Source organism: Corylus avellana, chromosome 3 (genome assembly GCF_965113065.1).
Source record: "Corylus avellana chromosome 3, dhCorAvel1.hap1.2, whole genome shotgun sequence".
NCBI classification, from domain to species: Eukaryota; Viridiplantae; Streptophyta; class Magnoliopsida; order Fagales; family Betulaceae; genus Corylus; species Corylus avellana.
The window spans coordinates 2,519,115-2,542,783 of record NC_142492.1 but is presented as its reverse complement, the minus strand read 5'-3'; the positions used below and the strand labels follow the sequence as shown (position 1 = coordinate 2,542,783).

General features: G+C 35.0%; 4 protein-coding genes across 4 annotated transcripts; 2 read left to right on the top strand and 2 right to left on the bottom strand.

The window, feature by feature from the left end:
* Positions 1-253: 253 nt before the first annotated feature.
* On the bottom strand, positions 254-2,264 carry LOC132175763 (RING/U-box superfamily protein). Its single transcript, XM_059587809.2, has 5 exons — positions 1,887-2,264; positions 1,565-1,716; positions 1,269-1,352; positions 890-1,057; positions 254-550 (listed from the first exon to the last, which is right to left on the bottom strand). The coding sequence occupies exons 1-5, from the start codon at positions 2,122-2,124 to the stop codon at positions 419-421; spliced, it is 774 nt and encodes a 257-aa protein (XP_059443792.2). The 5' UTR covers positions 2,125-2,264; the 3' UTR covers positions 254-418.
* A 2,436-nt stretch (positions 2,265-4,700) lies between these two features.
* On the top strand, positions 4,701-10,732 carry LOC132175887 (uncharacterized). The gene is made up of 5 exons (XM_059587973.2): positions 4,701-4,887; positions 6,366-6,450; positions 7,119-8,280; positions 8,449-8,676; positions 10,400-10,732. The coding sequence occupies exons 2-5, from the start codon at positions 6,444-6,446 to the stop codon at positions 10,527-10,529; spliced, it is 1,527 nt and encodes a 508-aa protein (XP_059443956.2). The 5' UTR covers positions 4,701-4,887; positions 6,366-6,443; the 3' UTR covers positions 10,530-10,732.
* A 3,608-nt stretch (positions 10,733-14,340) lies between these two features.
* LOC148586689 (calcium-dependent protein kinase 2-like) lies at positions 14,341-20,009 on the top strand. Its single transcript, XM_088514706.1, has 8 exons — positions 14,341-15,578; positions 17,069-17,212; positions 17,320-17,472; positions 18,470-18,585; positions 18,794-18,961; positions 19,047-19,174; positions 19,381-19,480; positions 19,566-20,009. Exons 1-8 carry the CDS (start codon positions 14,810-14,812, stop codon positions 19,638-19,640), a joined length of 1,653 nt encoding a protein of 550 aa, XP_088370832.1. The 5' UTR covers positions 14,341-14,809; the 3' UTR covers positions 19,641-20,009.
* Positions 20,010-21,852: 1,843 nt separating this feature from the next.
* On the bottom strand, positions 21,853-23,035 carry LOC132175293 (Translation initiation factor SUI1 family protein). Its single transcript, XM_059587180.2, has 2 exons — positions 22,887-23,035; positions 21,853-22,461 (listed from the first exon to the last, which is right to left on the bottom strand). Exon 2 carries the CDS (start codon positions 22,409-22,411, stop codon positions 22,073-22,075), a length of 339 nt encoding a protein of 112 aa, XP_059443163.1. The 5' UTR covers positions 22,412-22,461; positions 22,887-23,035; the 3' UTR covers positions 21,853-22,072.
* Positions 23,036-23,669: the final 634 nt, after the last annotated feature.

Sequence of the window (23,669 nt, the reverse complement as noted above, 5' to 3'; positions counted from 1 at the left end):
CTATATTTTGTATTGAAGTAAATAAAATTGTATTTTAATAGGTGATATTTACAAAGGGATTAGGAGTAGTAAAGGAAGAAAGAAATAATATAAAATATTCTAAAAGTTTTTTTTTTTTTTTTGTAATTAAATATTCTAAAAGTATTACTAGGTTAACTACATGATTGTTTGCTCAATTTTGTACCCTTAGCTGGACAATTTGGTTTGTTTTTTTTTTTTTTTGGTTCGATTAATTTCAAGAAGAGGAGGAACAGATGAAGTAATCTCAAGTGTAATCTCAAAGCCACCCTCAAAAGGAATATCGTTTGGATACATTGAAATTGATATTCATTGTGTATGCCTTTGCTCCATTTGTTTATATCTTTTTGTTGAAGAAAAATCTTAAATTTTGCTCTTTTTCTTTTGGAACTTCAAATTATCAATCGTCACAAACATAATCTCTACACACTGGGCAAGTGCCTTGTCTAGTTAGCCACTGGTCTATGCAGTCCAGATGAAAGAGGTGTCCACAGTTGGGAAGTTCTCTCACAGAGTTTTCATCCTTGAAATCCTGCAGAAAGCAAATTTGCTCAGCAACATAAAAGCCCATAAGTTCTATGAAATGGATTATTAAGATGTTTATGTCATCCTAAGTTATTTTTAATGATGTTTAGAGAACCAGATGTGAAAACTTTCTCATGTTTGTGTTCCAAAGTGATAGTGTACCAGTTTCAGGCTATATATTTTATAATTATGGGCAGATGGGTATTTTGAGAACTCCTACATATTTACCAAGAGTTAAGCTGCAGAACTTTTCCTATTCACATATGTGTCAAATTTGTTTTTACAGCCTATTTTCTTGTTCTTTTTTGCTGCTTAATTCAAGATAGTGTAAGATATTTATATTCACCTGTAAGCAAATGGAGCAACAGAAATCATCACATGATTCGATCATCTGTCTAGAGTGAAACCTATGCATAGGAAGCTTCTGAATGCAGCTGTCGGATAGCCCTTTAACTCCACTACTGATGTCATAGATATCTGAAACTTCTCGATAATTTGTTTCAAGATTCCTAACCTGCTCAATAGGTGAATAAACATCCAAACAACATGTTAGAATATAAATATAATGATTTAATTCATCCATTTCAATAAGTTTAAGTTAACATTTTATCAAAGCCAGCCGTCATGAATTCGAATTTTGACTCTCCAATTCACTTTATTTCAGTTAAATATTTCACTTGTTGTTGGACCTTACTTGCTGGTCGAGTACCAAGAGATTCACTTACTTGCCACTGATAAGCTTTTAGCACTGCAGGACAAACCCATTCCATGAAGACCCTCCCATTCATTAAACTACCTAAGAGGGCAACCTGTCAAAATAAAAAGGATTTGACCACAAACTGAGCCTAAATATGAATTTAATTGAAAAACTACACTTAACAAGGATATAAAGCAGAATTTATAGCAGTACTATGTTCATCATTTTTTTTTTGTTTTATATATATATATATAATGTATATCAACTTGCTTGCATCTCATGCTTCAAAATTCCAAATTGAATTTGTATATATAGCAATATTACCTTGGATAATGACTCGCAATCAGCTGCAGATTCCAGTAATTGAATGGCTGCAAGTGCCCCTGTCACAGCTCCTATGCCTGCCCCATTTAGAAACCCAGTTTCTGTGGTCTGCCCTTTGATGGCTCCAACAAATATTCCCACCAAAGCCCCTCCTACAATGAGAGAAAAATCCACATGCAGATTGTTTTCTATAGATTAATTGTGTAAGACTAGCATTGGGTGGATGGTATTTTGACCATTTAACAGCAAGAAGATAGTTTTTTTGAATGTGTTTTCATCAGTAAACCATGCCCCCATGAAAAATTAGCTAGAAAAAACATACCCAATGCAAGAAAGCAGGTGAATGCAGCAAGAGCTACTGTCTTTATCACTCTGGTGAAAAACCCTGTTCGAAGACCACAAATTGCAGCCTCTTTAGACCTGAATACTGCCTTTGTTATGCAAGAAAACCACCCCTCCATTGTTGGAAAGATGCTCAACAGTGTCATGTGTGTTGAAGGAGGTGAAAAAATCAAAGAGCTTTGCCCTGTGTGAATGTGTGAAGCAACATGAGCTAGCATTTATAAGGAGAGGAAGGGAATAGGCATTTAAGAAGGCTGGAGCTCAGGCCTACCCTACGCATGTGGATATACCAAGTGGTTTGCGAGCTACTGCAGATTCATAGAATTTTGGAGTGGCCGAGACGACCCAAAAAAAAATTGGTAAAAATACAATGTTGGAAGATGATATTTTCATAATATAATTGATCTTATCTATATGGGGTGAGAATATATATGTGTATTTTTATTTTTATTTTTTTAAATTAAAAAAAAAAAGTATTTTAATATAAAGGTGAAAATAGTTTTAAGCATTTTGTGTTTTGAATTATTTGCTAATGTTTTTGTTTTAAAAACAGTAAACAAATGGGAGAATGAAAAAGCATTAACAAATAAAGCATAATATTTGTGATCTTGTAAGAGAGAACGGTGTAAAAGTAATCATTTGTGATATGAAAAAGATTTTTTTTTTTTTTAAAAAAAAAATTCTAATAATATTTTTTGTTGAATCATCAATTCCCAAAAGCGTGAGTTTGATCATTTAAACAATATTTTAAAACTTCCCTTAGCAAGTAAATCCCAATAAGTGAAATATTGAAACCTAACACATGCATGGAATATAAATTAAAGTTGAAAACCTAAGATATTTGTTTTGATACTAATAAGAAATAAAGCATTTAATTATTCCTTTAGAGCCTTATAATGATTACCAACTGATAAATATGGCATATACCAAAAACCCTATCTTGATCTTGTTTTGGTTAAGTTTGAGTCTTGTGGGGTTACTCAGGAAAAAGAAAATAAGAAAGAAAAGTTTCATGGGATTTAAAGTTTAAAATTTTTGTTCCGATACCAAGTTAAATTTACAACTTACCACTAGGCCGGCTAAAAGATGGGCCGGCGAAAAAATGGGTAAATCTTGAATAATTTTTTTTGCGTCTCATCAATTCTGAAGCTTTTAGCATATTAGTTATATCCACCTAACATTTGTTGTCAGAAATGGGATTTGAACCCACAGCCCCTTCGAGGACCAGATATAGATGCTGACTAAGCCTTTACCAAAAGGTGCAAATCAAATTAAATGGAGCCTGGTACATGTGCAGCCACCTTACACTTGCTAGGTAGTAAAGAAGCAGCTGCGGGTGGCAATTGCAGGCCAAAGAGAGAAAACTGCATAAACAAAACCAGGTGCTGCAGAATGGTGGTTCTGTGGGCTGAGGCTTTGAAAATTGGAAGATAATGGGCATTGTGTATTAATTGTGTAGACTGTAGAGTGTAGAGCAAGTGGTGCTTTTAATTGCATTCATTAACGGGCAGATGTATGTAGAGCTTGATCTTTTGGCATTCTTGGGCACGTCTCCAACACTCATTACTTCTCCATCTTCTTTGGTATATTAACCAAAATAATAATTTATGCAGTACTTGTGATATTTTGCCAAAACAGATTATCCAAAGGCTCCACTCATAAATGCTTTAGATCAACCAACTCTAAACTTAGTAAGATATCACCCAATAGTGAAAACCACCAATGGCTTGGTCATCTGCTCAAGCAAAAAGGTATTCCTAGCAGAGCAAACTGCCATTAGCATACTCTTTGTTTGTTACTCCATTTGTGGATGTTGCACAATATTTTAAGCCAACCTTTGTTTTAGTCATATTAAACATTTTAAGCAGATAAGATAATCTTACATGTGCCCTCTCTTTCTCTCACTCTTAAAATGTTATTATATCTATTTGGAATGATAATTTCTTACACAACTCGCAAACCGGACACGAACTTAATACAAAATTATAAGATTATGATTAAATGGTCTCAGACATTTAATTAAATATGTCATGTTAGTGTTGATTTATATTGTCTTACATTCATATCTCGATAAGATCAGAACCTGATAATCGACATTTGAGGTTGACAATTTTTTATACGGCCCGTAAACCCAACACGAAATTAGCGAGTCAGAGTTGATGAATCTAATTTGTTTATTTAAATTGATTGGATTATGGTTAACCTATATAGTCTTATACCCATATCTCAATATGATTGGAACCCAATACACAAATACAAATGACCACCTTTTATATACATATACTAAACTAACCAAAACCCATAACAATTTCATGCATTTCCACTAGTACAACTTTTTTTTTTCTTCTAAATGTGATTTGAGAAAATTCTTTCAACTTAATTTATTAAATTGACATATGCTTTTAAAATACATGATTCTCACATTTATTTTTAATAAAATTAACTTAACATCTGATTTTACATGTATTTTTAAAAATACAAGTGAAAATAACGTATTTCAAGAAAAAATGATAAATTAATATATTGAAATTCTTACTGCCGCGTGCCTAGTTTAAAGTAAAACTTTTGTTATTTGCAAATTCTCTTTTTTCTTGTTGGGCCAGATTTCGTTAGACTACTAATCTGGCCTATTACCACAGCCTTGAACCCATGAGGATACATTTTCTGTTTTCCTTTTTCAAATTCATCTTATCCAACTTTATAAAATATTTGTTGATATTTATTTTTATATATATAAAAAAAATCTTAAAATAGATATTACAATCAATCTAGAGCCAAAACGATTGTTTTATGGTATTTTCCTCGTGGTTATAATTTTTTATTTTTTATTTTTTTCAGTTTCTATGTTTGTCTCTGTTTTTTTATCGGTTCATATTCTGTATTTTCCTTTTTGTCTTGGAAACCATCCCCATTAACGACCTCCGTGAAATCAGTCTCCAGTACAAGTGCGAACAGAAAAAATTTCACCCAGAAAACGGAAGGTAATCTCTCTCTCTCTCTCTCTCTGTGGTTACGTTGCTGGGATTATGGAAAAACAGTTTACCTGGAGTTGGATGGTTAAGCACATAGTTTGTTTTTCCAAAACTAAAATGAAGAAATTGGTTCTAATTCCATTAAAAAGGATATCTTTTTTCTAGTGTCAGCCTCTGGGTGTTTTTCTTTTATTAATATGTGGATTTAATTTGCGTTTGAAAGCTTAATGGAAAGCAAAATGGTCTGTTGCAATTTTTTGATTGTAAATATTATAACTTTAGGATTGTAAGAGGGTATTTTCGTATAGGCATCAATACCCAGGAGCTGGAATTTGAAGGTGATGCTTCAGAAGTGCAATAATCACCGGTTGAGGATTTATAATAATGTTGGTTGTTTTGATAGTTGTACATACATAAATGAATACAGGCGTGCATACGTAAATGAGTCTGTTAAGGTTTGTGCTGGAAATTTCTCAAACCTTAGACTGTAACTTGTATGAAATTGCTTATGAATGGGACATCTTAGTGTACTTTATATGGAGCAAAGTTGCCTTAGTTGTCGTGTTCAAGTGAGAATACTTTTTTGAAGAGTTGGGCATTGAAACTAACTTATAAAAGGACATGGTCTTGTCAATGTCAAAGAAAAATGTCATGGGTTGCAAAAGTGTATACTTTGCTAAGACTATGTTAAAAGAATGAGTTATGGTTTCTAGGAATATGGTGAGAAGGTTGAGCATGTAGACATATGTGAATTATATGGCCAAAGCTCCAGCTTAGATGGATCTTCCTCCCCTTGTAAGACCGATATTGAGGGTGAAGTCATATCTCACCAATCAATGTGCGTGTGAATTGTTTGGGATTATTTGGATTATTGAAGATGTATTAGACTAGTGGGATGATGCAATGGTTACCATAATTTAAGTGCTGAGATGAGGAATATGAGAGAGATGGATGGATAAGCAAGGAAATTGTTGTCTTGGTATAGTTGGGCTTAAAACCGGTTGCCTGAGTGCAAGTTACATCTTTGTTCCGAGTTACGGAAGTTGGGTCTTTTAAGTATCAGGCTGATAACATATTATTTGGCAGATCACAATGGTGACACGCAGTCACAAAATAGGCTTCAAGGTTACAGCCATTTTTTAGGGATTGGATGGATGCTGGTAGTTTCCCAGCTGGCATTTGGGATGAGGGTCATAGTACTTGCAAAGGTGAAAGGTAGTAGTATCAAGATTTTTCAGTCAATGAGAAATCCTTTTTTTTTTTTTTTTTTTGCGCCTTTCAGAAGTGTTAACTGGGTGGGGGTACACAAACTTCTGAGCCTCAACTATAGCCACGAAGCCAAACATTCCCATTACTGCAGCATGATTAATGCAATTTTTTTTATCAAGAAGCGTTACTTTTGTGTAAGTTAGAGTCCCTGGCCCCTGCTGCCTGTCCAGGTACCTCAGGTTGGCATCAACATGAGTGTTTTGTGCCTTGTTTTGCAGCACTTTCAGGTCAGTGGCCATGGAGCACATTTCAACAGATTTGAAAAGCAGATTTGGCGAAAAGTTCTATGAACTCCCATGATGGGTAGCATCCTTAGTCCATGTGTATTAAGTACAATGTTGCATTCATGTTTGTTACAAACTTATTTTTCTGAACACCTTACAAAAGGTGCTCTTACTGGGAATTGCCTTTCTGGCTTACCTCAGGAGGAAAAGCCAATACAAAGATTCCAAACAATCAGTGAGAAATTATGTTAATTTAGTTCAAATCGACTGCTTACCGGCATTTGGTAGATGTTTATCTTATGAGCAGCTTATACACGCATCCCATACAACCTGATTTAAACATGGTAGTTTTGTGATACATGGGAAGCTCATGGTAACTTTTCTTTGAGGTGAAGGTGATTAAGCAAGTGGGGATGATGATTCCACCACATTTTGTATGAATTGTATATACAAGTTGTCCATTTGTATAGTATTATGTTTTTTCTGCGCAAAGTCATTTGTTAATATCTAACTGTGGAAGTGTCCTTAAAATTCATTGGTTTGATGATATTTTCATTCTCTAGATTTTGACATGAACTCTCTCCAGATATTGTCATATAGATTGCTATATCTTCCTCTTTGATTAGGCTCAAGATTGCATTGAAATAGTCTACAGGATACTATGATGGAATTTGAACGTTATTCTTTCTTTACATGCATAGACTATCCACAGTATTTATTTATTATTCTAGTTGATTTTCTGTGCAGGGATCAATTTGGGTTGTTCCAAGAAGGGAATTAAAATGAGTGATCATTATGAAAATGATGATTCTGCTTTGGTGGGAGAATTAGACCTTAACTTTTCAATTGATGAAGAAAAAAAGGTTCAAGATCATGTTGATGATAATTTAGCAAGAAGTGGTGAATTAAATGTGGATATGAATCTGCATGAGAAACTGGGTCCCCCCTCACTGCTTGCAGATTTTGCATATGACATCTCAAACTCTTCTCATGAAAAATCCTATCCTGTGCCAGATGAATTTGTTCATGATGATGTTGGGAGTACAAAATTTGACTATGATCATGAGAGGATTCAGTCTCCACTCAAGAACAACCATTACCAAGGTGAGATGGATGAATTGCATGGCAGTAATTTTCTTAACTCCTCTCATTTAAAGGCACAAACTTTTAGTATTAAGGGAACTGAAGATTCTGCTCATTCACAGGAGTCTCCTCTGTTGGCAGAGGGCAACCGGGGAGAACAAATGGAGAGAGATTCTGACCTAGGTAGGCCATCTGTCTATAAGGAGATAGAAGGGGAAGGTAGTGATACAGGACATTTGTTATCTTCCCCGAGGTCACTCTGGTCCAAAAATGAGCCTAAGAATGGAAACTTCTACCACTCCATAAACTCTCCAACTGAGAACAGAAAGCCTGACATGCTTCATTCTGGCATGCAATCTCCCAAGAGAACTCCCAGACTAGCGACATCATCTGTGATGGAGAACCAGATGCTGGTTTCTCCTGAAAGGTCTCCTTGCATTCGCCAATCACCCAGTGGTCATAAGCCACTGTCTTCTCAACAAGTATTTCAGGACCCATCATATTCACCCAGATCACATAGGCAGAAACATTCTTCACCTAAAAGGCAAGGCCTAGAAAAAGGGCTTCCATCCCAAGATCAGATATCTCCTGCTAGGAAAATTTCTGTTTCTCCACCAAGGTTGCGGAAAGGGTCCAGGCATAAGGATGATTCTTCTCGGAAGGGCATATCTGCATCACGAAAAACCAGTTACTCACCCTCATATGATCGAAGACGGGACAGATCAGTGTCAAGGTCACCCATTCGGCAAAGAGATTACAAGAGAAAATATCGTGGTAGATCTCGATCAAGGTCCCCATACTCAAGAGCTCATTATAGATCCCCAAGGTGAATTTATATCTCCATTTATGATAATATTTTTTTTACTGGAGCTTTATAAATGTTCAATACCCAATAGTTTGTTCCACTGAGAATTAGTGTTTTTTTTTTTTCCCTTGAATTCTCAAACTGAGGGTGTGAGTTTATATCATAATGTTACATTCTTTTGGCTAACAGGAGAAGGTTTTCCCCAAGACGAAGATCTCCTTCTGGAGATCATTCTCATCATCAGTCCGCTAGAAGAAGACCCTGGTCACCACCTCGTAATAGGAACACTGGAGTGGGGTTACCAGGTAGAAATTTGTTTGTTGCAGGTTTTAGCTTTTTGACTACTGAGAGGGATTTGGAAAGGAAGTTTTCTACATTTGGTCGTGTACGAGATGTTCGTATTGTTCGAGACAAGAGGTAAATATGTGAGGCAATTTTATATTTATTGAAAGAGTTTATTTAGATCTGCTGGCAAGGACATTTTGGAATTTCTTTCTTAATTTTCAAGTCTGATCTGCAAAATGGTTATCACTACACATCTTCCTATTTTAATTAATTGTACTGCTGGTTGGCTATTAGGAGTCTAAAATCTGATTTTGCATATACCAAGTGAAGTTTTATGCTATAGAAAGAGGTTCTAAACATGAATGGAGAGCTTTTTTGAAGTTTCATGAAACACATGTTAGCCCCAAAATTGAATTCAGAAGAAAGTAAAAAAGCTTGACGTGTGATGAGCAAATCCGTGAGTACCATTATATTTGTTCCAGCTACAACAATTGACTTGAGTATCAAATCACTTGTTAAGGAATGCACCATTATCAAATCATTCTCTGTTAGATTTTTTAACGGTGAGCAATGATACTTAGGTTGATGGCCACATCATATCCAATAACATTGGACATGTGTACATGTTGTTGAGTCAACACCAAATAACTTCACCACGAAATTTGGAAAATGGCACATATTAGAATTTTTTTTTTTTTTTTTAAAAAAGAAAAGAAACAAAATGGGAGAAAAAAAGGAAAGTGTGGTTTGGGGTGGCCGAACCACCCCCCTCCTTTTCATTTTCATATTTTTGTTTGTTTTCTTTATTTATTTTTTTAATGATGTGGCGAAAACAATTGGTGATGACTCAACTACATGTACATGTGTCAAGATGTTATTTGATATGAAGTGACCACCAGTCTACGTGTCATTGGTTACTGTTTAAAAATCTAACTGAAGGAGTGTTTTGATAACGGTACATACCTTAAGGAGAGATTTGATGCATTTTAAATGGGAGTGATTTAATAAAAGGTCAAACTACAAGGACCTTGACAGCATTCTCCCAATTTTTTTTTAACATACCTAATAGAATGGAGAGCAGGTTTTCATTTCCCTGGTTTTGAAGATAGAATATGTTCCGTGGTTGAAACTAGGGGTGGGAGTCGGATAATTCAATTACGAAATTGGGGTTTTCGCATTTCGCACCGCTATTGTCGGTAAAGTCGAAATTTTCACTGACTTATTCCGCCAACTTTTTGTTCCGTTACCGAATAGCGGTTGGTAATGTCGGTCGGTAATGGTGGTAAGCAAAGAAATGGAAAATTGGTCAGCAAAGTCGATCGGTAAAGTTGGTTCTGTTAGAAAATGTTATTCCGCCTACCGAGCCGAGTTTGTCGGAAATAGAAAAAGTCTACCGCCTACCGGCCATCGGTTAAGCGGTGTCGGTAGGTGTCGGTCGGTTCTTTGTCGGTAGGCGGTTAATTTGTCCACCCCTAGTTGGAACATCTGCAAATGGAATCTGTGTCATGAATTCTTGTATCAATCTAACTTATGCTATTCTAAGTGGTTATCGCAATGTAAATGTTCAAGTAAGACTTGAGCTTTGTGAATTATGCATTTGAATCTATGTGACAGGTAGATTGTTTTAGAGAACTATTATGTGTCCTCTCATACAACTTTTTTAAAAAGCAGCCATTGAATCTGCAAGACCAACATAGATGAATGTGTCGATCCTACAAATTCAATGGCTGGTTTTTAAAAAAAGATGTATGGGAGAGGGACAAGAGAATGACTTTTAGACTTTCTCATTGTTTAACTCTTATATTCTTCTGTGAGTTGATTTTTTTTCTTCCCATTTCTTTGTTCTATATGTAAGGTCTGGGGATTCGCGTGGGTTTGGATTTTTATCCTTGGAAAGGGATGACGATGCAGATGCAGCAATCAGAGCCCTGGATGAGACTGAATGGAATGGTCGAATTATCCTTGTGGAGAAATCAAAATCTTGAGGGCCTTGAAGCTTTATGTGCTAGTTTATGATTTGGAACCTTGTTATCAAGTTATAATTTGTTGAATTCAGCCGTTTAGATTTGTTTCTTTACCTATGTTACCTCAATAGTATAGTACAAATTTGCATGGTGATTTTCACCCAAAAGAAAAGATTTTTGTCTTAACCAAAAGAAAGGATTTTAATGTGTTACTTGAGGGCTAACTTATTCCCATTGTGCATTACTTACTCATTATGGTGTGCAGGATATATTTTAGTTGGCAAGTATTTTTGGTTATTACATTAACGGATTTAGCCTAGGTGCTGGGAAAAAAACTATGCACATTTCCTGTAGTTTTCTGCATTGAAAGCCTGGAATTAAGTCATGAAATTTATAGAAGTTTATATAAGTAGCTACCCTGGAGGCTGGAGCCATTAAGATTCTGGTTGGTAGATCATCCTGTCCTACTCACGGCCATAAAGAGACACCCCCCATCTCTGGAGGGACAGGGTGTCCCTTTGAGCCTCTGCTAGACTTCAGGCCCTTGGGAGCTGGGAATCCATCATTTTTTAACAAATAAAGCTTGTTGTACATGTGATTTGTGAGGTAGACAAGCAGTTAGGAGATGTTTGGTTTCCTGGTGCATTTATGCTGTCAGCATATCAATTCAGTGAGAATGCTGATATGCTATGAACCATGTATAAAGTTTAAGGTCGCATCATTTTAGGTACAAAATTCTTGTCCACCAATACCTATCTTCGAACCACGATTTGATTACAACATTGAAAATATCGAAGCTTCTAAAGCCATATGGTGGGATTTTAACTTCCGTTTACTATCGATTGAACTATTTCTTAAGGACCATATGCTGGGTTTTATATTTCTAAAATCTTTTAGGAGTAATTTTTTATTTTTTTATTTTTTATTTTTTTTAAAAAACAGCTTTAGTAATTGGGTGGACACACTGCCATGACAGCTTGAGAAGATATTGCAGCTTCCACGCCATTAAAAAAACGGAAAAGAAACTGTCAAAGCATTCTTTGGTACCTCATCCAAACCATTAGGCCCAAAAGAACACATCAACCTTATCCAGATCAGGAGGTCCACACCAAACTTCATACGAAATTCAAAACAAAAGAAAAAATACTTGTTCATATTTCTTGCAAGCTATGTCTTTGTTGCTCCTAATAACTGCATATAGAGACAGACTCTTTGGATCTTTGCATCCAATTGGTAGAATGAATCAAAACCCACCATAAAAATAGACTTTCGACTTCATTTGTCGATGCTTTTTAATGAAAAAGAAAAATTAAGAAATGAAAGCATCCCCAGATATTATTGTTTCAGTGGCTGTTTGGTTTCTTATTGGATAGAGACAATGTTTCAAAACGTGTGTTTCGCTTTATCAAAACCGCGTATATACCATTGGATTTGATTATCAAGCACATGATGGAGACCACGTACGCGCACGAAATACGACAGCTACCCACGTGGCCAAGTGGCCCAATAGTCACGATCGCCATGGCATTGGTGGTGTGTTTCTCTCACCTGCCCGTCGCGTGATACACATGAAATAATAATGCTTCCGTTTTTGGTCCCAATCCCAAACGTTGATTGTGTGACGGCTTCGGGAATCCCGCATTGGAGATGATCATCTCTGCTATCTTCTTGATTGATTGATGAAATTGCTGTCATCACTGATTTGTTAATGATGATCTCATACATTTATAAAAAAAATAAAAAATAAAATAAAAAAAGGATAAGTAATTGACGTGTGATTGATAATAATGATTTTAAGAAACTTGTTTCTTACTTTTGTTTGATTTTTGATGCGATTCAAAAAAGTAAAGTTGTAAACCGCCCAATACGGTGGAAGAATTGCGATTCTAGACAAGAATTCTTTTCTTTACACAAAATGGCCTCCTTTTTGGAATTAAATATATATATATATATATATATATATATATATATATGGGTAGGTGAAGGTGGATAATATCCGTCACTACCTATTCAAAGTGTGTTATCCACCAGTATATAGTGGTGGGTAGTGAATATTGTTTCCATCCCTCGTTCAATATTACGAGAGCGTATATTAAATTAAATAAATTAAACTCATCAATCATAATTTGTTAATTTTATATAGAGTTCGAGTTGGATTCGTTAGTCTTGTAAAAAATGATAGCATCAAAATATGGTTATATGATTATATAAATCAATCCGACCTAACTCATTTAATAAAACATATCAGATTTCTTAAACTTAATATGTTAATTTTGTATTGGGTTCGTGTTGCCAACCTTAACTACAATTTTGTTTGTTAATATGTTTTGAACGGTGCTTTTTGTTTTTTTGTTTAAAAAAGTGTTATGATGTAAGGTAAATGTAAAAATTGTTTTTGTGTTTTTAAGAATGATTTGTATTTTTGTTTTTTAAAACGGAAAACAAAAATTTTAACAAAATCAACAAGATTTCATGTTTTGAATACCAAAATGGGCTAATTTTCTGGGTGTGTTTATGCCGGCTATGCTCATGGTGCAGACTTTCTTATTGAAGAATGGTAAATTTCTTTGACCTGAGGAGAATAAATTGAGAAAAAAAGCAATATATATATATATATATATATACACACAAACATGTTAACCAAATTATTAGGGGTTGCAAATTAATCTCATGTCAAACAATTATTGTACATCTTTCACATTATATTAAACGTAACATATTTTTAGTGATTTTTTTTTTTTTTTAAATGACTAGTATAAAAAACTATATAAATCACGTATAGTCAATGGATCTAAAATACGTATTTGTTATTATAATTTTAATAATTACGTGTTTTTATTTATTTTATATAACCTTAACACTATCACTTTGATATTTATTATATTTTAAAAAATATAATAAATATTGAAACGATAAAATCTGTATAGTTAAATTGCAAAATAATTGAAAGAAATTTGATAAGTATTTTCAAATACGTGAATTGAATAGAGATCTTTGCCAACTTTTATCTAACAAACATCAATGTAAAATACGAGTAGAGATTTACTGTCGCCTCAAGCGTCATACATTTTACCTCTTTTTTTTTTTTGTTAAATTGAAGAAGATAAAATATTAAAGGAGAATTAAAATTTGAGGTATTAGTACCAAATTTAAGGCATTAGCACCAAATTTAGGATGATCGAATTTTTTTTGGGTGATACAATCCCTAAAGGGTTAATTTTCTACCTCTAGATTTTAGTTTTAAATCCAAAAATAAATTTTGAGGCATTAAAACTAAATATTAACTCAAAAAAATTTAACAAAAAAAAAAAAATCTAGCAGAACTAGGAAGAGAGATTTTTCTACAATATATATATATTTTTTAATAAAGCCACATCAGACTTTAACAGACATTTGTCTGACTCTTGACAGCCTGATAGCAGGACTCGTAAAATAAATGGGAAACTTCACTTACCCCCTATACTTTCGCGCTTTTTGCAGACACCCCCCATTGTTCAAAACCTCTCACTTTGGTGTATCAAACTTTCGTTTCATTTCAAATACCCCCGTACCGTTAGCTTTTGACTTTTCTACCCCTAATTTTTTTTTAATTCTTTTTTTAATAAAAAATAAGGGCACAATTGTAATTTTTCACCCTTTCCGTTAGGATTTAACAGAAAATCATAACGGAAGGGGCAAAGTAAAAGAAAATAAAAGTTAAATACGTCAAAGTAAGAGGTTTTGAACAATAAAAAAATGTCTGCAAAAAGCGCAAAAATAGAGGGAGTAAGCGGAGTTCCCCTAAAATAAATAAGGAGAAAATGTATGTGAAAACTTGTTGCGGCTCCCTTTTTCTTGCTTTATTCACAGAGCATTTTCTCTCTCTCTCTTTTCTCTCTCTTCTCTTTTTTTCTCCAGTTCTACTTGGGGAGGTCCCAAATCCCAAAGTTTCATCCTTTCAACTTAATTGCATAGTTGACCGAGTTCCGGGTTTTCCTTTCCTAATCGGACTTTTCTCAAAGCTCTCCCAACTTCAAATCCAAGACTCTTTCCTTTTATTAAACCACAATCCAGAAGTTGCCTTCTGTTTTTTTCTCCTCATCCTCTTCACTTTCTTCTCTGGATCCCCCATCTAGGTTTTGTTTTCAGCTCTGAATATCTTGATCCACTTTTCCCCCGAATATCCAGCATATTCAGCACAGTCCTTCTGTTTTTTCATCTGGGTCTTATTCCTTTTCCATCTTTTTCCCAGAAAGTCAACTGAATTTCTGATCCAAAACCTCAAAGTTTATCTCTTTCCTGAAAACTAGTCATTGAAAGATATGGGTGTTTGTCTAAGCAAAGGCAAAAGTTCAGAGCGAACACAGAATGGTTACAGATCAGGAGGTGGTTCTGGTATGCACTACCAGAAAACCCATGAAGTGGTTCACCAATCCAGAGCCCCAGTCCAACAACAACCCCACCAATTGCCAGAAAAAAGGGCCCAGCCGGCTCAGCAGGCCGCGCAGCCGGCGTCAAGGCCATCTGTTCCGGCTCCAAGGACATCTGTTCCGGCTCCAAGCCCAAGACCTGCCCACCGGCCAGATGCAATTCTTGGCAAACCATATGAGGATATTAAGCAGTTGTATAGCATTGGGAAAGAATTGGGTAGAGGTCAATTTGGGGTCACTTATCTTTGTACTGAGAATTCAACTGGAAGGCAGTATGCTTGCAAGTCAATATCCAAGAGGAAGCTTGTTAGTAAGAATGATAGGGAGGATATAAAGAGAGAGATTCAGATTATGCAGCATTTGAGTGGGCAGCCCAACATTGTTGAGTTTAAGGGCGCTTATGAGGATAAGCAATCAGTTCATGTTGTTATGGAGCTATGTGCTGGTGGTGAGCTTTTTGATAGGATTATTGCTAAGGGGCATTATAGTGAAAGGGCTGCTGCTTCAATATGCAGGGCAATTGTTAATGTTGTGCATATCTGCCACTTCATGGGCGTGATGCATAGGGACCTCAAGCCTGAGAATTTCTTGTTATCTAGCAAGGACGAGAATGCACTTTTGAAGGCCACGGATTTCGGGTTGTCGGTCTTCATTGAAGAAGGTAATTTTTTAATCAATGATTGAACGAATAGTTGGAATAGTTGCTTGGAGGTTTGTATTTTTCATGAGGATGTTAAAATGAGAGTACTCAAATCTTTTATTCCTCGGATAATTATTCAGGAAATTTTTTGCATGTACTTTTCCATCTTAAATATGTTCTTCTGGAGTTTTGTTGCTTGTAAAATGTCAAATATTGATAAGTATTTTCAACTCCTGCCAAAAGTTGATTAAAATCTATGAATTTTTCATAGATTTGTCAGGATATTTTTTGCATATATTTTTCCATCTGAGTTGTGTTGCTTGTAAATGTCAAATAATGGTAAGTGTTTTCAACTCCGGACAAAAGTTTATTCAATGAATGAATTTCCAAAGCGTGTTGATTTAGAACGTAGCTGGATTGAATATGATGTTGCAAGACTTTCAATAGAAGAATAAGTTGGGTTGTCTTTCTTTTTCTTTTTTTCCTCCCACAATTAAAAGAATACTGTGGAGCATTTTTAGTTGCCAATTTAGATGGTTGCTTGGTCTTTTTTTTCTCCAAATCTGACTGGGAAAGTTTGAACCTTTACCTTCAACAGTGGCAGGTAGAGTGGTCTTTCCATCTGGAATGAAAATGAGAATTGACTTCTAGCAAGTTAAAGTTAATCATAGCTGCTTTATTACTTATGCATTTATTGCGCCATTTTTTTGCTTGTGATGAGCCAAAAATTTTCCCCTCAACTTCTATAGTGGCCTTCATTCTCTTTTGGAAACCAAGTAGCTATGTGAATAGATTTCTGATATCAGGATCGCTTTTTTATGCAACCTTTTTTTTAGGATTTTCTTTCATGTTTTACTTTTGAGTTTTCTGCCTCCTGACAATTGATTTTACTATATTTGGGGTTTAAAGAATGATAACAATGTGTTATGAGATGATTATGTGCACATTTGATACTTCTTATATTGGGTGTGGGGAGGGAGAGAACGGGCCAACTAGTAGCCATGGTTGGTAGTCAGAAAAAAAGGTAACAATTGTTGGTTTTTTTCATATACTTTGTATAGAAGCTGGATTTTACTTTCGCCACACCAAAATTAAATCCCAACATTTGCTCAATTTTTGTTTAAGATCACACTGCTTTCCTGGTGCCCCTAATTTGAGAGGTCTTTCACGGTTTATAAACTATATTTTATGAGACTGCCTGAATTTTTAATTCACTTTGCAAACCCTTCTTAAGTATCCGGCAAACGAATGAAGTCATGGAAGTAAAATGTGAGATAGAACTGTTTTTCTTAATAGAAAATCTGAACCTCCTATTGCCTTCTTTCATATTTCTTCTTGTATTAAATCTATAAAGGGCATGTATCGTTTCTGTATAGTCTCTTGAAGACACTTTAGTATGTTTTTCGGGGACTGGTCGTTCAAAAAAGTTAGATTTGATTGGAAAGAAAATTCACTATAGTTATATGCTTGAAATGTGGACATTAAGATCTTTTATGACTCATTCTTGCCAGGAAAGGTGTACCGGGATATAGTTGGGAGTGCTTATTATGTTGCACCTGAAGTACTCCGGCGCAGATACGGGAAGGAAATAGATATTTGGAGTGCAGGAGTTATCTTGTATATATTACTCAGTGGTGTACCTCCATTTTGGGCTGGTAAAAATGATAGATCCTCTTTTTGTTCAATTTTTTCCTGTACAACTATATGTTCTCTTTTGTTTTTCTGGGGGGAATTAATGATTTGTAATTAATTTATATTTCAGAGACGGAGAAGGGCATATTTGATGCTATATTGGAAGGAGATATTGACTTTGAAAGTAGTCCGTGGCCATCTATATCAGGCAGTGCCAAGGACCTGGTCCGGAAGATGCTAACACAGGACCCAAAGAAAAGGATTACTTCTACTCAGGTTCTAGGTAAGCATCTCTTAATATAGTTAATCATTATGCCTCAAGATGCAGGTCATCTCATGACTAATTTTCCCGATGGTATTTTGACTCATACATGTAATATCTTGTTTTACTTGGAAAATGCCTTCATATGTACGTAAGTGGTGGAGCTAGAGGCCTTCTTTTTCCATACTCTTTTCCAGCCTATGATTGTTTTCATACTCCTATTTTTCATGACTTTTTTGACCTCTTTTCTTCTTTTTCTGGTTAGGTGTTATTCTTGTCTACTTTCTGTGTACTTGGTGCCCCTCTGGTTTTAATGAATGTCATTTACTCATAAAATATATATATACTACACAAGTAGGAGAAAAATCTTCAGGCTTGGCTAATTCGCAAGTTTACCAAAGTCAGAAAGCTAATTTTTGTCTATATATTTTATTTGTAAGTCATACAATAAGATAGAGAATTTAGATGCAACACCCATGAACCTAAGCTAAGGGCCTGTCTGGTATTATGAACACCCCCGCGCCCCCCGCGCCCCCCCCTCTTTTTTTCAAGAAAAAAATTGAAATGATGAAATGCGTTTTGAGCACTTTAAAAAGCTTATTTTTGGGGTTGAAATTCCCCTTCAGCGACTGAAAGTGGTCCAAAAATGAAGTTCAAAAATTTCAACTTCATTTTCTTTTTCTCAATTCTAACCCAAAGGAGACCTGGATATGCCCATGGTTGAGAACTGAAAAAAGGTACCATGACAAGACATGCGCACGAATCAAATATTGCACCAACCAGTGCCATCCCTTAAGCCATTAAATGAACTTAACCTTTCAAACTTGGTTTTAATTAAGGTTAAAAAATATACATTTGTTGATTATTAATACTTTCAACTTCTCACATACTTATGCTGCTTCACCAATAAAACCTTCTAATGATTCTTTAGTATAACACTGGACACTTTTCTTGTGATACGATTTCTGTCATTACGATTCTCTTCTGACTGATATCTGAAATTGTGTGGCTTATCTAGATCACCCATGGATTAGAGAAGATGGAGAAGCATCAGACAAGCCAATAGACAGTGCCGTTCTTTCCAGGATGAAGCAATTCAGAGCAATGAACAAACTAAAGAAACTTGCACTGAAGGTATGTACATCCAGAAATCTACATACATGGATTTTCAATCTTTAATGCGATTGTGTCCATGTGTATAGATGAAACTGGGATTGTATATCTAAATCAACAATCTTGGGATGCTCAATGAATCTATGGCCCAGCTATAAGTCTCATTGCTGCTAAGGATCTGACTCTGCTTCCCATCTAATAAACTGATTAACTATGCCAATAATTATAGGTCATTGCTGAAAATCTTTCCGAGGAAGAAATCCAAGGGCTCAAGGCAATGTTTACAAACATGGATACCGATAAAAGTGGCACAATCACCTATGAAGAACTGAAGGCTGGGTTGGCTCGGCTAGGCTCAAAGCTTTCTGAGACAGAAGTCCAGCAGCTCATGGAAGCTGTAGGATATTTAATTCCAATTTTTTGTTGTTGTTCAGCTTATGATTTTTGCTTCATACTGACTTAATTGTTGGTTTTGTGTTTAGGCTGATGTAGACGGGGATGGGTCAATTGACTACATTGAATTTATCACTGCTACAATGCATAGACACAAGCTAGAGAAAGATGATCATCTTTACAAGGCTTTTCAATATTTTGATAAGGATAATAGCGGGTGAGTCATTTCTGGCAATCTCTGAAAACAATTAAACACCTTCTTGGACAGCTTTTTTCTGCAAAACAGGAAAATTGTATCATAACATCTTCTCATGCTTGCTCTTTAATGGAACACTCTTATAGTTTGATTATCCAAATGTAAACGGGTTTTTGTGTAGTCAATGATCAACATATTGAGAGGTCTTTTGGGTAATTCTATTACAGGTTTATTACCATGGACGAACTAGAAGGGGCCATGAAAGAATATGGAATGGGTGATGATGCCACGATCAGGGAAATTATATCCGAAGTTGATACGGATAATGTAAGTCATTCTGCTATGTTTTATATGCAAAAATACTCTCCTTTAGTATTATACATTAGTACTCAAAGCTATTGGACTTTTACAGGATGGCAGGATCAACTACGACGAATTCTGTACTATGATGAGAAGTGGAAACCAACAGCAGGGCAAGCTCTTCTAGATCAACAGATCTTGCTGCTTAACCCATCTCAGATGGTGATATCTGCTTTCATAATCCTCATCGAGTGTAAACATCTGCCCCGTAAGCTTGTAAAGCTTCCAAATTTGTATTGTTTTTTGAGTGGTGCAAGAGTTGTGCATAAGTAATCACCATACTCCCTAAAAAATTTTCTAATGTATTTCCCTCAATTTGTGTTGGGAAATGTTGATGTTAGGAGGGCAGACTATTTGAAGAGGATGATGTTGTTTTGCTTTGTAGGGTATTGGGCATAACTACCCTTTGGACAGGTTTTGATGAAGGGATTGCTAGCAGTTCCAATAAGAAAGTATAAAATGTGGGATTTGTTTGGAATCCAGTTTCAAATCTGCATCTGAACGTTTCACTGTTTATTTTTGGGGGTGTAAATCAACCCTTCGGTATGGAAGGGGGGAAATCAAGTTCAGAGAAGGACGATGGGCAGCTAATGTCCTGGTGGCCAACCAGTTTAAAATGTATAATTCTTTCTCAAAAAAAAAAAAAAAAAAAAAAGTATAATTCTACATGAACTGTCTCACATTTTCTGTCCAAATTTGAGTAGCGAATTGTTGTGGATCTTTATTTAAGAACGTTGAGAATGCTCCCTCCCTCAAATCAATTTAGTTGGTAGTCGGTCGACTTGATAAGTTGGAAGAAACCAATCAAATCAATAACATAAATCAACAAACAAGTTGTAGAGTGGAGAGTGAGAAATGAACGAATAGAAACGAATCAAATCAATAACATAAATCAAAAAACAAGTTGGAGAGTGGAGAGTGAGAAATGAACGAATAGAAACCAATCAAATCAATAACATAAATCAACAAACAAGTTGGAGAGTGGAGAGTGAGAAATGAAAGAACGGCAAGGAGATTAGGGTTTGCAAGGGGGAAGAAACAACTTCATAGGACAATAGGGCTCAAAACGATGATGTTTTAGTCAGTTGAAATTAATTTGTTAAATCGAAGAGATTGAATCTACCAATACTAATTTCTGTGAGCTTCAATTGAAATTCATTTGATCGAGATTATTCCAAGGATTTTGATTGCGGCTTGATTGTATTTTTGATCGAACGATAATGCAATATTTTGTCTCATTTCAACCAAGGTCGTGGCAAGGTAGTTTTGTAATTTATTTTTCAAAGCTGCAATTCTACTTTTTAAGAGCATCTCCAAAAAAGTAGCCAAATAGCTCAAAATAGTCAAATTTCTCTTTTTTTTTTTTTTTTTTTTTTTTTTTTTTTTTGTCTTTAACAGAATAGTCAATTTGTAGATTTTTCATGTGAAATTAGCAATTTTTTTTTTCATGTCTGCATAAGAAGGAAAAAAAATGATTCGAACTAGTGACTTCTACTTTATTAGGCATGGTCTTAACTGATTGAACTACCTCTTGGAGACTTAGCCTATTCACTGTTTACACACTAGAGAATAAACAATTGAGGAAAAATAATGGGTTCCTTTGTTTATTATATTCCTCTTTCTCTTTAGTATCCCCTTTAAACAAATAAATGGCCTTGAAAACAAATCAGAATCGAAGTTGAGCTTGAGATATATCATAGCAAAAAGGAGAGAACAACACCACTGCACTCAAAATAACTACTTGATTTCAATGGCAATTGAATACTTGAAATTGATTCAATATTCTTCAATATAATATTTGGCAAGAATAAGTTAATGACTTCAATGTCAACGTAGACTTAATATATATATATATATATATATATATATATATATAACATTTGAATGCAAAGATATATTGTCAATTTAATGATTTTAATTAAGTGTTGGCAAGGATATAATAAAAAAATAAAAATAAAATTTAAATGCAAGTAGTGAAAGAAAGAAATAATATGTTGGAGAGAATAAAAAAAAAGTAGTAGCTAAAATAGATAATTGTATTTTTTCAATAATATTCTGATTATTATTGCTGAAAATGCTCTAAGGATAGCTTGACTAAACGACTATTAAATATACTAAATTTTATCAATTTTTCAATACGAATTTATTTTATTTTTTTTTAGTTTTACAAAAGAGTTGTGGGCTTGATAAAAATTATCAAGCAATAACAGTAAACTACCACTCCAAAATTCTCTTGTATCCATTTTTAATTTCTTCGCTATTTTCTTTATTTTTCAATTTTATTATAAATTACTTCACCTAACACTAGGAGAGAGAGAGAGAGAGAGAGAGAGAGAGAGTTTCCAAAGGAATAGAATCCAGTATTATTAATGGTGGAACTTCATCACAATCCACTGAAATCCCCATCAACTGAAACCAAAAAAGCAGCCCAGACACAAAAGCTTAATCGGGTCTATAAACCCCACATACATATATATAAAGGTTGCCAGAATAATATCTCAGCTGACAATCCCACAGGCACCAATTACAAAATACATATATATAGCAGCACCCAATTCCTTAAAAACCATGTATCTTGATCTGCTCCTTCTTCACAATCCCAGCCTGCACAAGAAAATGAGACACGTTCTTGCGTTGATCCCCTTGGAGCTGGATGATCTTTCCCATCACCTTGTCCTGCACCACATTCCCATTGCAGCAGAACTGTTTCTTAACGTCCTTGAGGATCTTGTCGTAGCTGAAGTTCCCCTTGAGGCCTTGCACTGTGGTTAGGCACTTCTTCCCATTCCTCTGCTGGATGCGGATGTGCACATACTCTTTGGCTCCGGTGGCATCCAAGTTCTCGGCGTCAGCAAATGGGTCGAAAGCAGAGGGGATCTGGACGTCTAGTTCAACCATGTACTTTGTCTGATTGAAACTTTGAACAACCAAGAAAAGCTCTTCAATCTCTTCAATGCAAATCAACAACAAAAATTGGTGTCAATTGCTAAGCATGTACTTCATAGGCTTTTAGAAGCTCTGTCTCAAAAAAAAAAAAAAAATTTACACAACCCCAAGACTTGCCCATAAAGGCATAAACACAAACACACCTGCAACATACAAATTCAATTGAACAAAGAAACATCCTTTCCAAACAATTCATGTAACCCACAAAACATATTTTGCTATAATGTCTTGTTTCTTCTCTTCTGCGCAACCCATGAACAGAAATTTAAACAAAACAAAAATCAACCGCTTTCCCTCACAAACACACACACACACACACACACAATCAAATGAGATAAACCCCACCAACCAAACCCCAGAAAAAAATCAATCATCAAACAACACACAAAAGGAAATGAACATATAGGATTACTGTAAAGAATCTTACCTTAGTAAGGCAAAAGCAGTGGCTCTCAAACGGGACCGGATTTCTACGAGAGAAAACAGAGGGTGTGTTGGTGTATATATAGTGGTTGGGGAGCGTGACTCTGTTCGTTTCTTAGCCGCGAATAATCCACGCGTGGACGGTAGAGATCGAGTGCTGGAGCTTTGGAGGGTTGGGATTTGGTTGGCCCAATTTTTTTTTTTTTTTGAGCGTGCGTTGGTTGAACGCACCCGCCCAGACTGGAATAATCCGAAAAGAGGAAAATAAAATCGGTTGTGGGTCCCAACGGAAAGAAGCATCCAGATTCCACCAGATAGAAAGAGAAACACGGTGCATCAGATTCATCGTATTTCTTTAAATCTAAGAAACAAGGTATTCTTTAAATCTCAATTTTTATTTTTTAATTTTAAATGAACCCAAAAATCTATCTTTTTATTTATTTTTTATTTTTTTATTATCAAAAAAACTTTATAGATTTTTAAAAGTGATATATATAAAAAAAAAAAAATGGTCTTTAGACTTTTTTATTTTTCATGTTTATCAAAGTGATGAATTTGATCAATTTTTAAAACTCAATTAAGTATTGACATAAACATTAAAATAGAATGGACCATTTTTTAATTTAACCCTTTAGAATGATCCTATTAGCATGTAATGTCATTTTGGACTAAATATTATATTGTTTGTAGTGAGGATAAGGCTTGATATGTATCTTGACTTTTGTAAAGAACATGAGTGAAAACCTATTAAAATTGTCTTCTCTTCAAGAGATTTCTTTCGGTTTTC

Excerpts from the sequence above, each read along its gene's own strand:
- LOC132175763 (XM_059587809.2), bottom strand. The coding sequence starts at position 2,124 with ATGCTAGCTCATGTTGCTTCACACATTCACACAGGGCAAAGCTCTTTG. Across the intron at positions 1,058-1,268 it reads TAAAAGCTTATCAGTGGCAA|GTTAGGAATCTTGAAACAAA; the intron begins GTAAGTGAATCT and ends CCTATTGAGCAG. Across the intron at positions 551-889 it reads GTTGCTCCATTTGCTTACAG|GATTTCAAGGATGAAAACTC; the intron begins GTGAATATAAAT and ends TGCTTTCTGCAG.
- LOC132175887 (XM_059587973.2), top strand. Across the intron at positions 8,281-8,448 it reads GCTCATTATAGATCCCCAAG|GAGAAGGTTTTCCCCAAGAC; the intron begins GTGAATTTATAT and ends TTTGGCTAACAG. Across the intron at positions 8,677-10,399 it reads CGTATTGTTCGAGACAAGAG|GTCTGGGGATTCGCGTGGGT; the intron begins GTAAATATGTGA and ends TCTATATGTAAG.
- LOC148586689 (XM_088514706.1), top strand. The coding sequence starts at position 14,810 with ATGGGTGTTTGTCTAAGCAAAGGCAAAAGTTCAGAGCGAACACAGAAT. Across the intron at positions 15,579-17,068 it reads GTCGGTCTTCATTGAAGAAG|GAAAGGTGTACCGGGATATA; the intron begins GTAATTTTTTAA and ends CATTCTTGCCAG. Across the intron at positions 18,962-19,046 it reads TCCAGCAGCTCATGGAAGCT|GCTGATGTAGACGGGGATGG; the intron begins GTAGGATATTTA and ends TTTTGTGTTTAG.
- LOC132175293 (XM_059587180.2), bottom strand. The coding sequence starts at position 22,411 with ATGGTTGAACTAGACGTCCAGATCCCCTCTGCTTTCGACCCATTTGCT.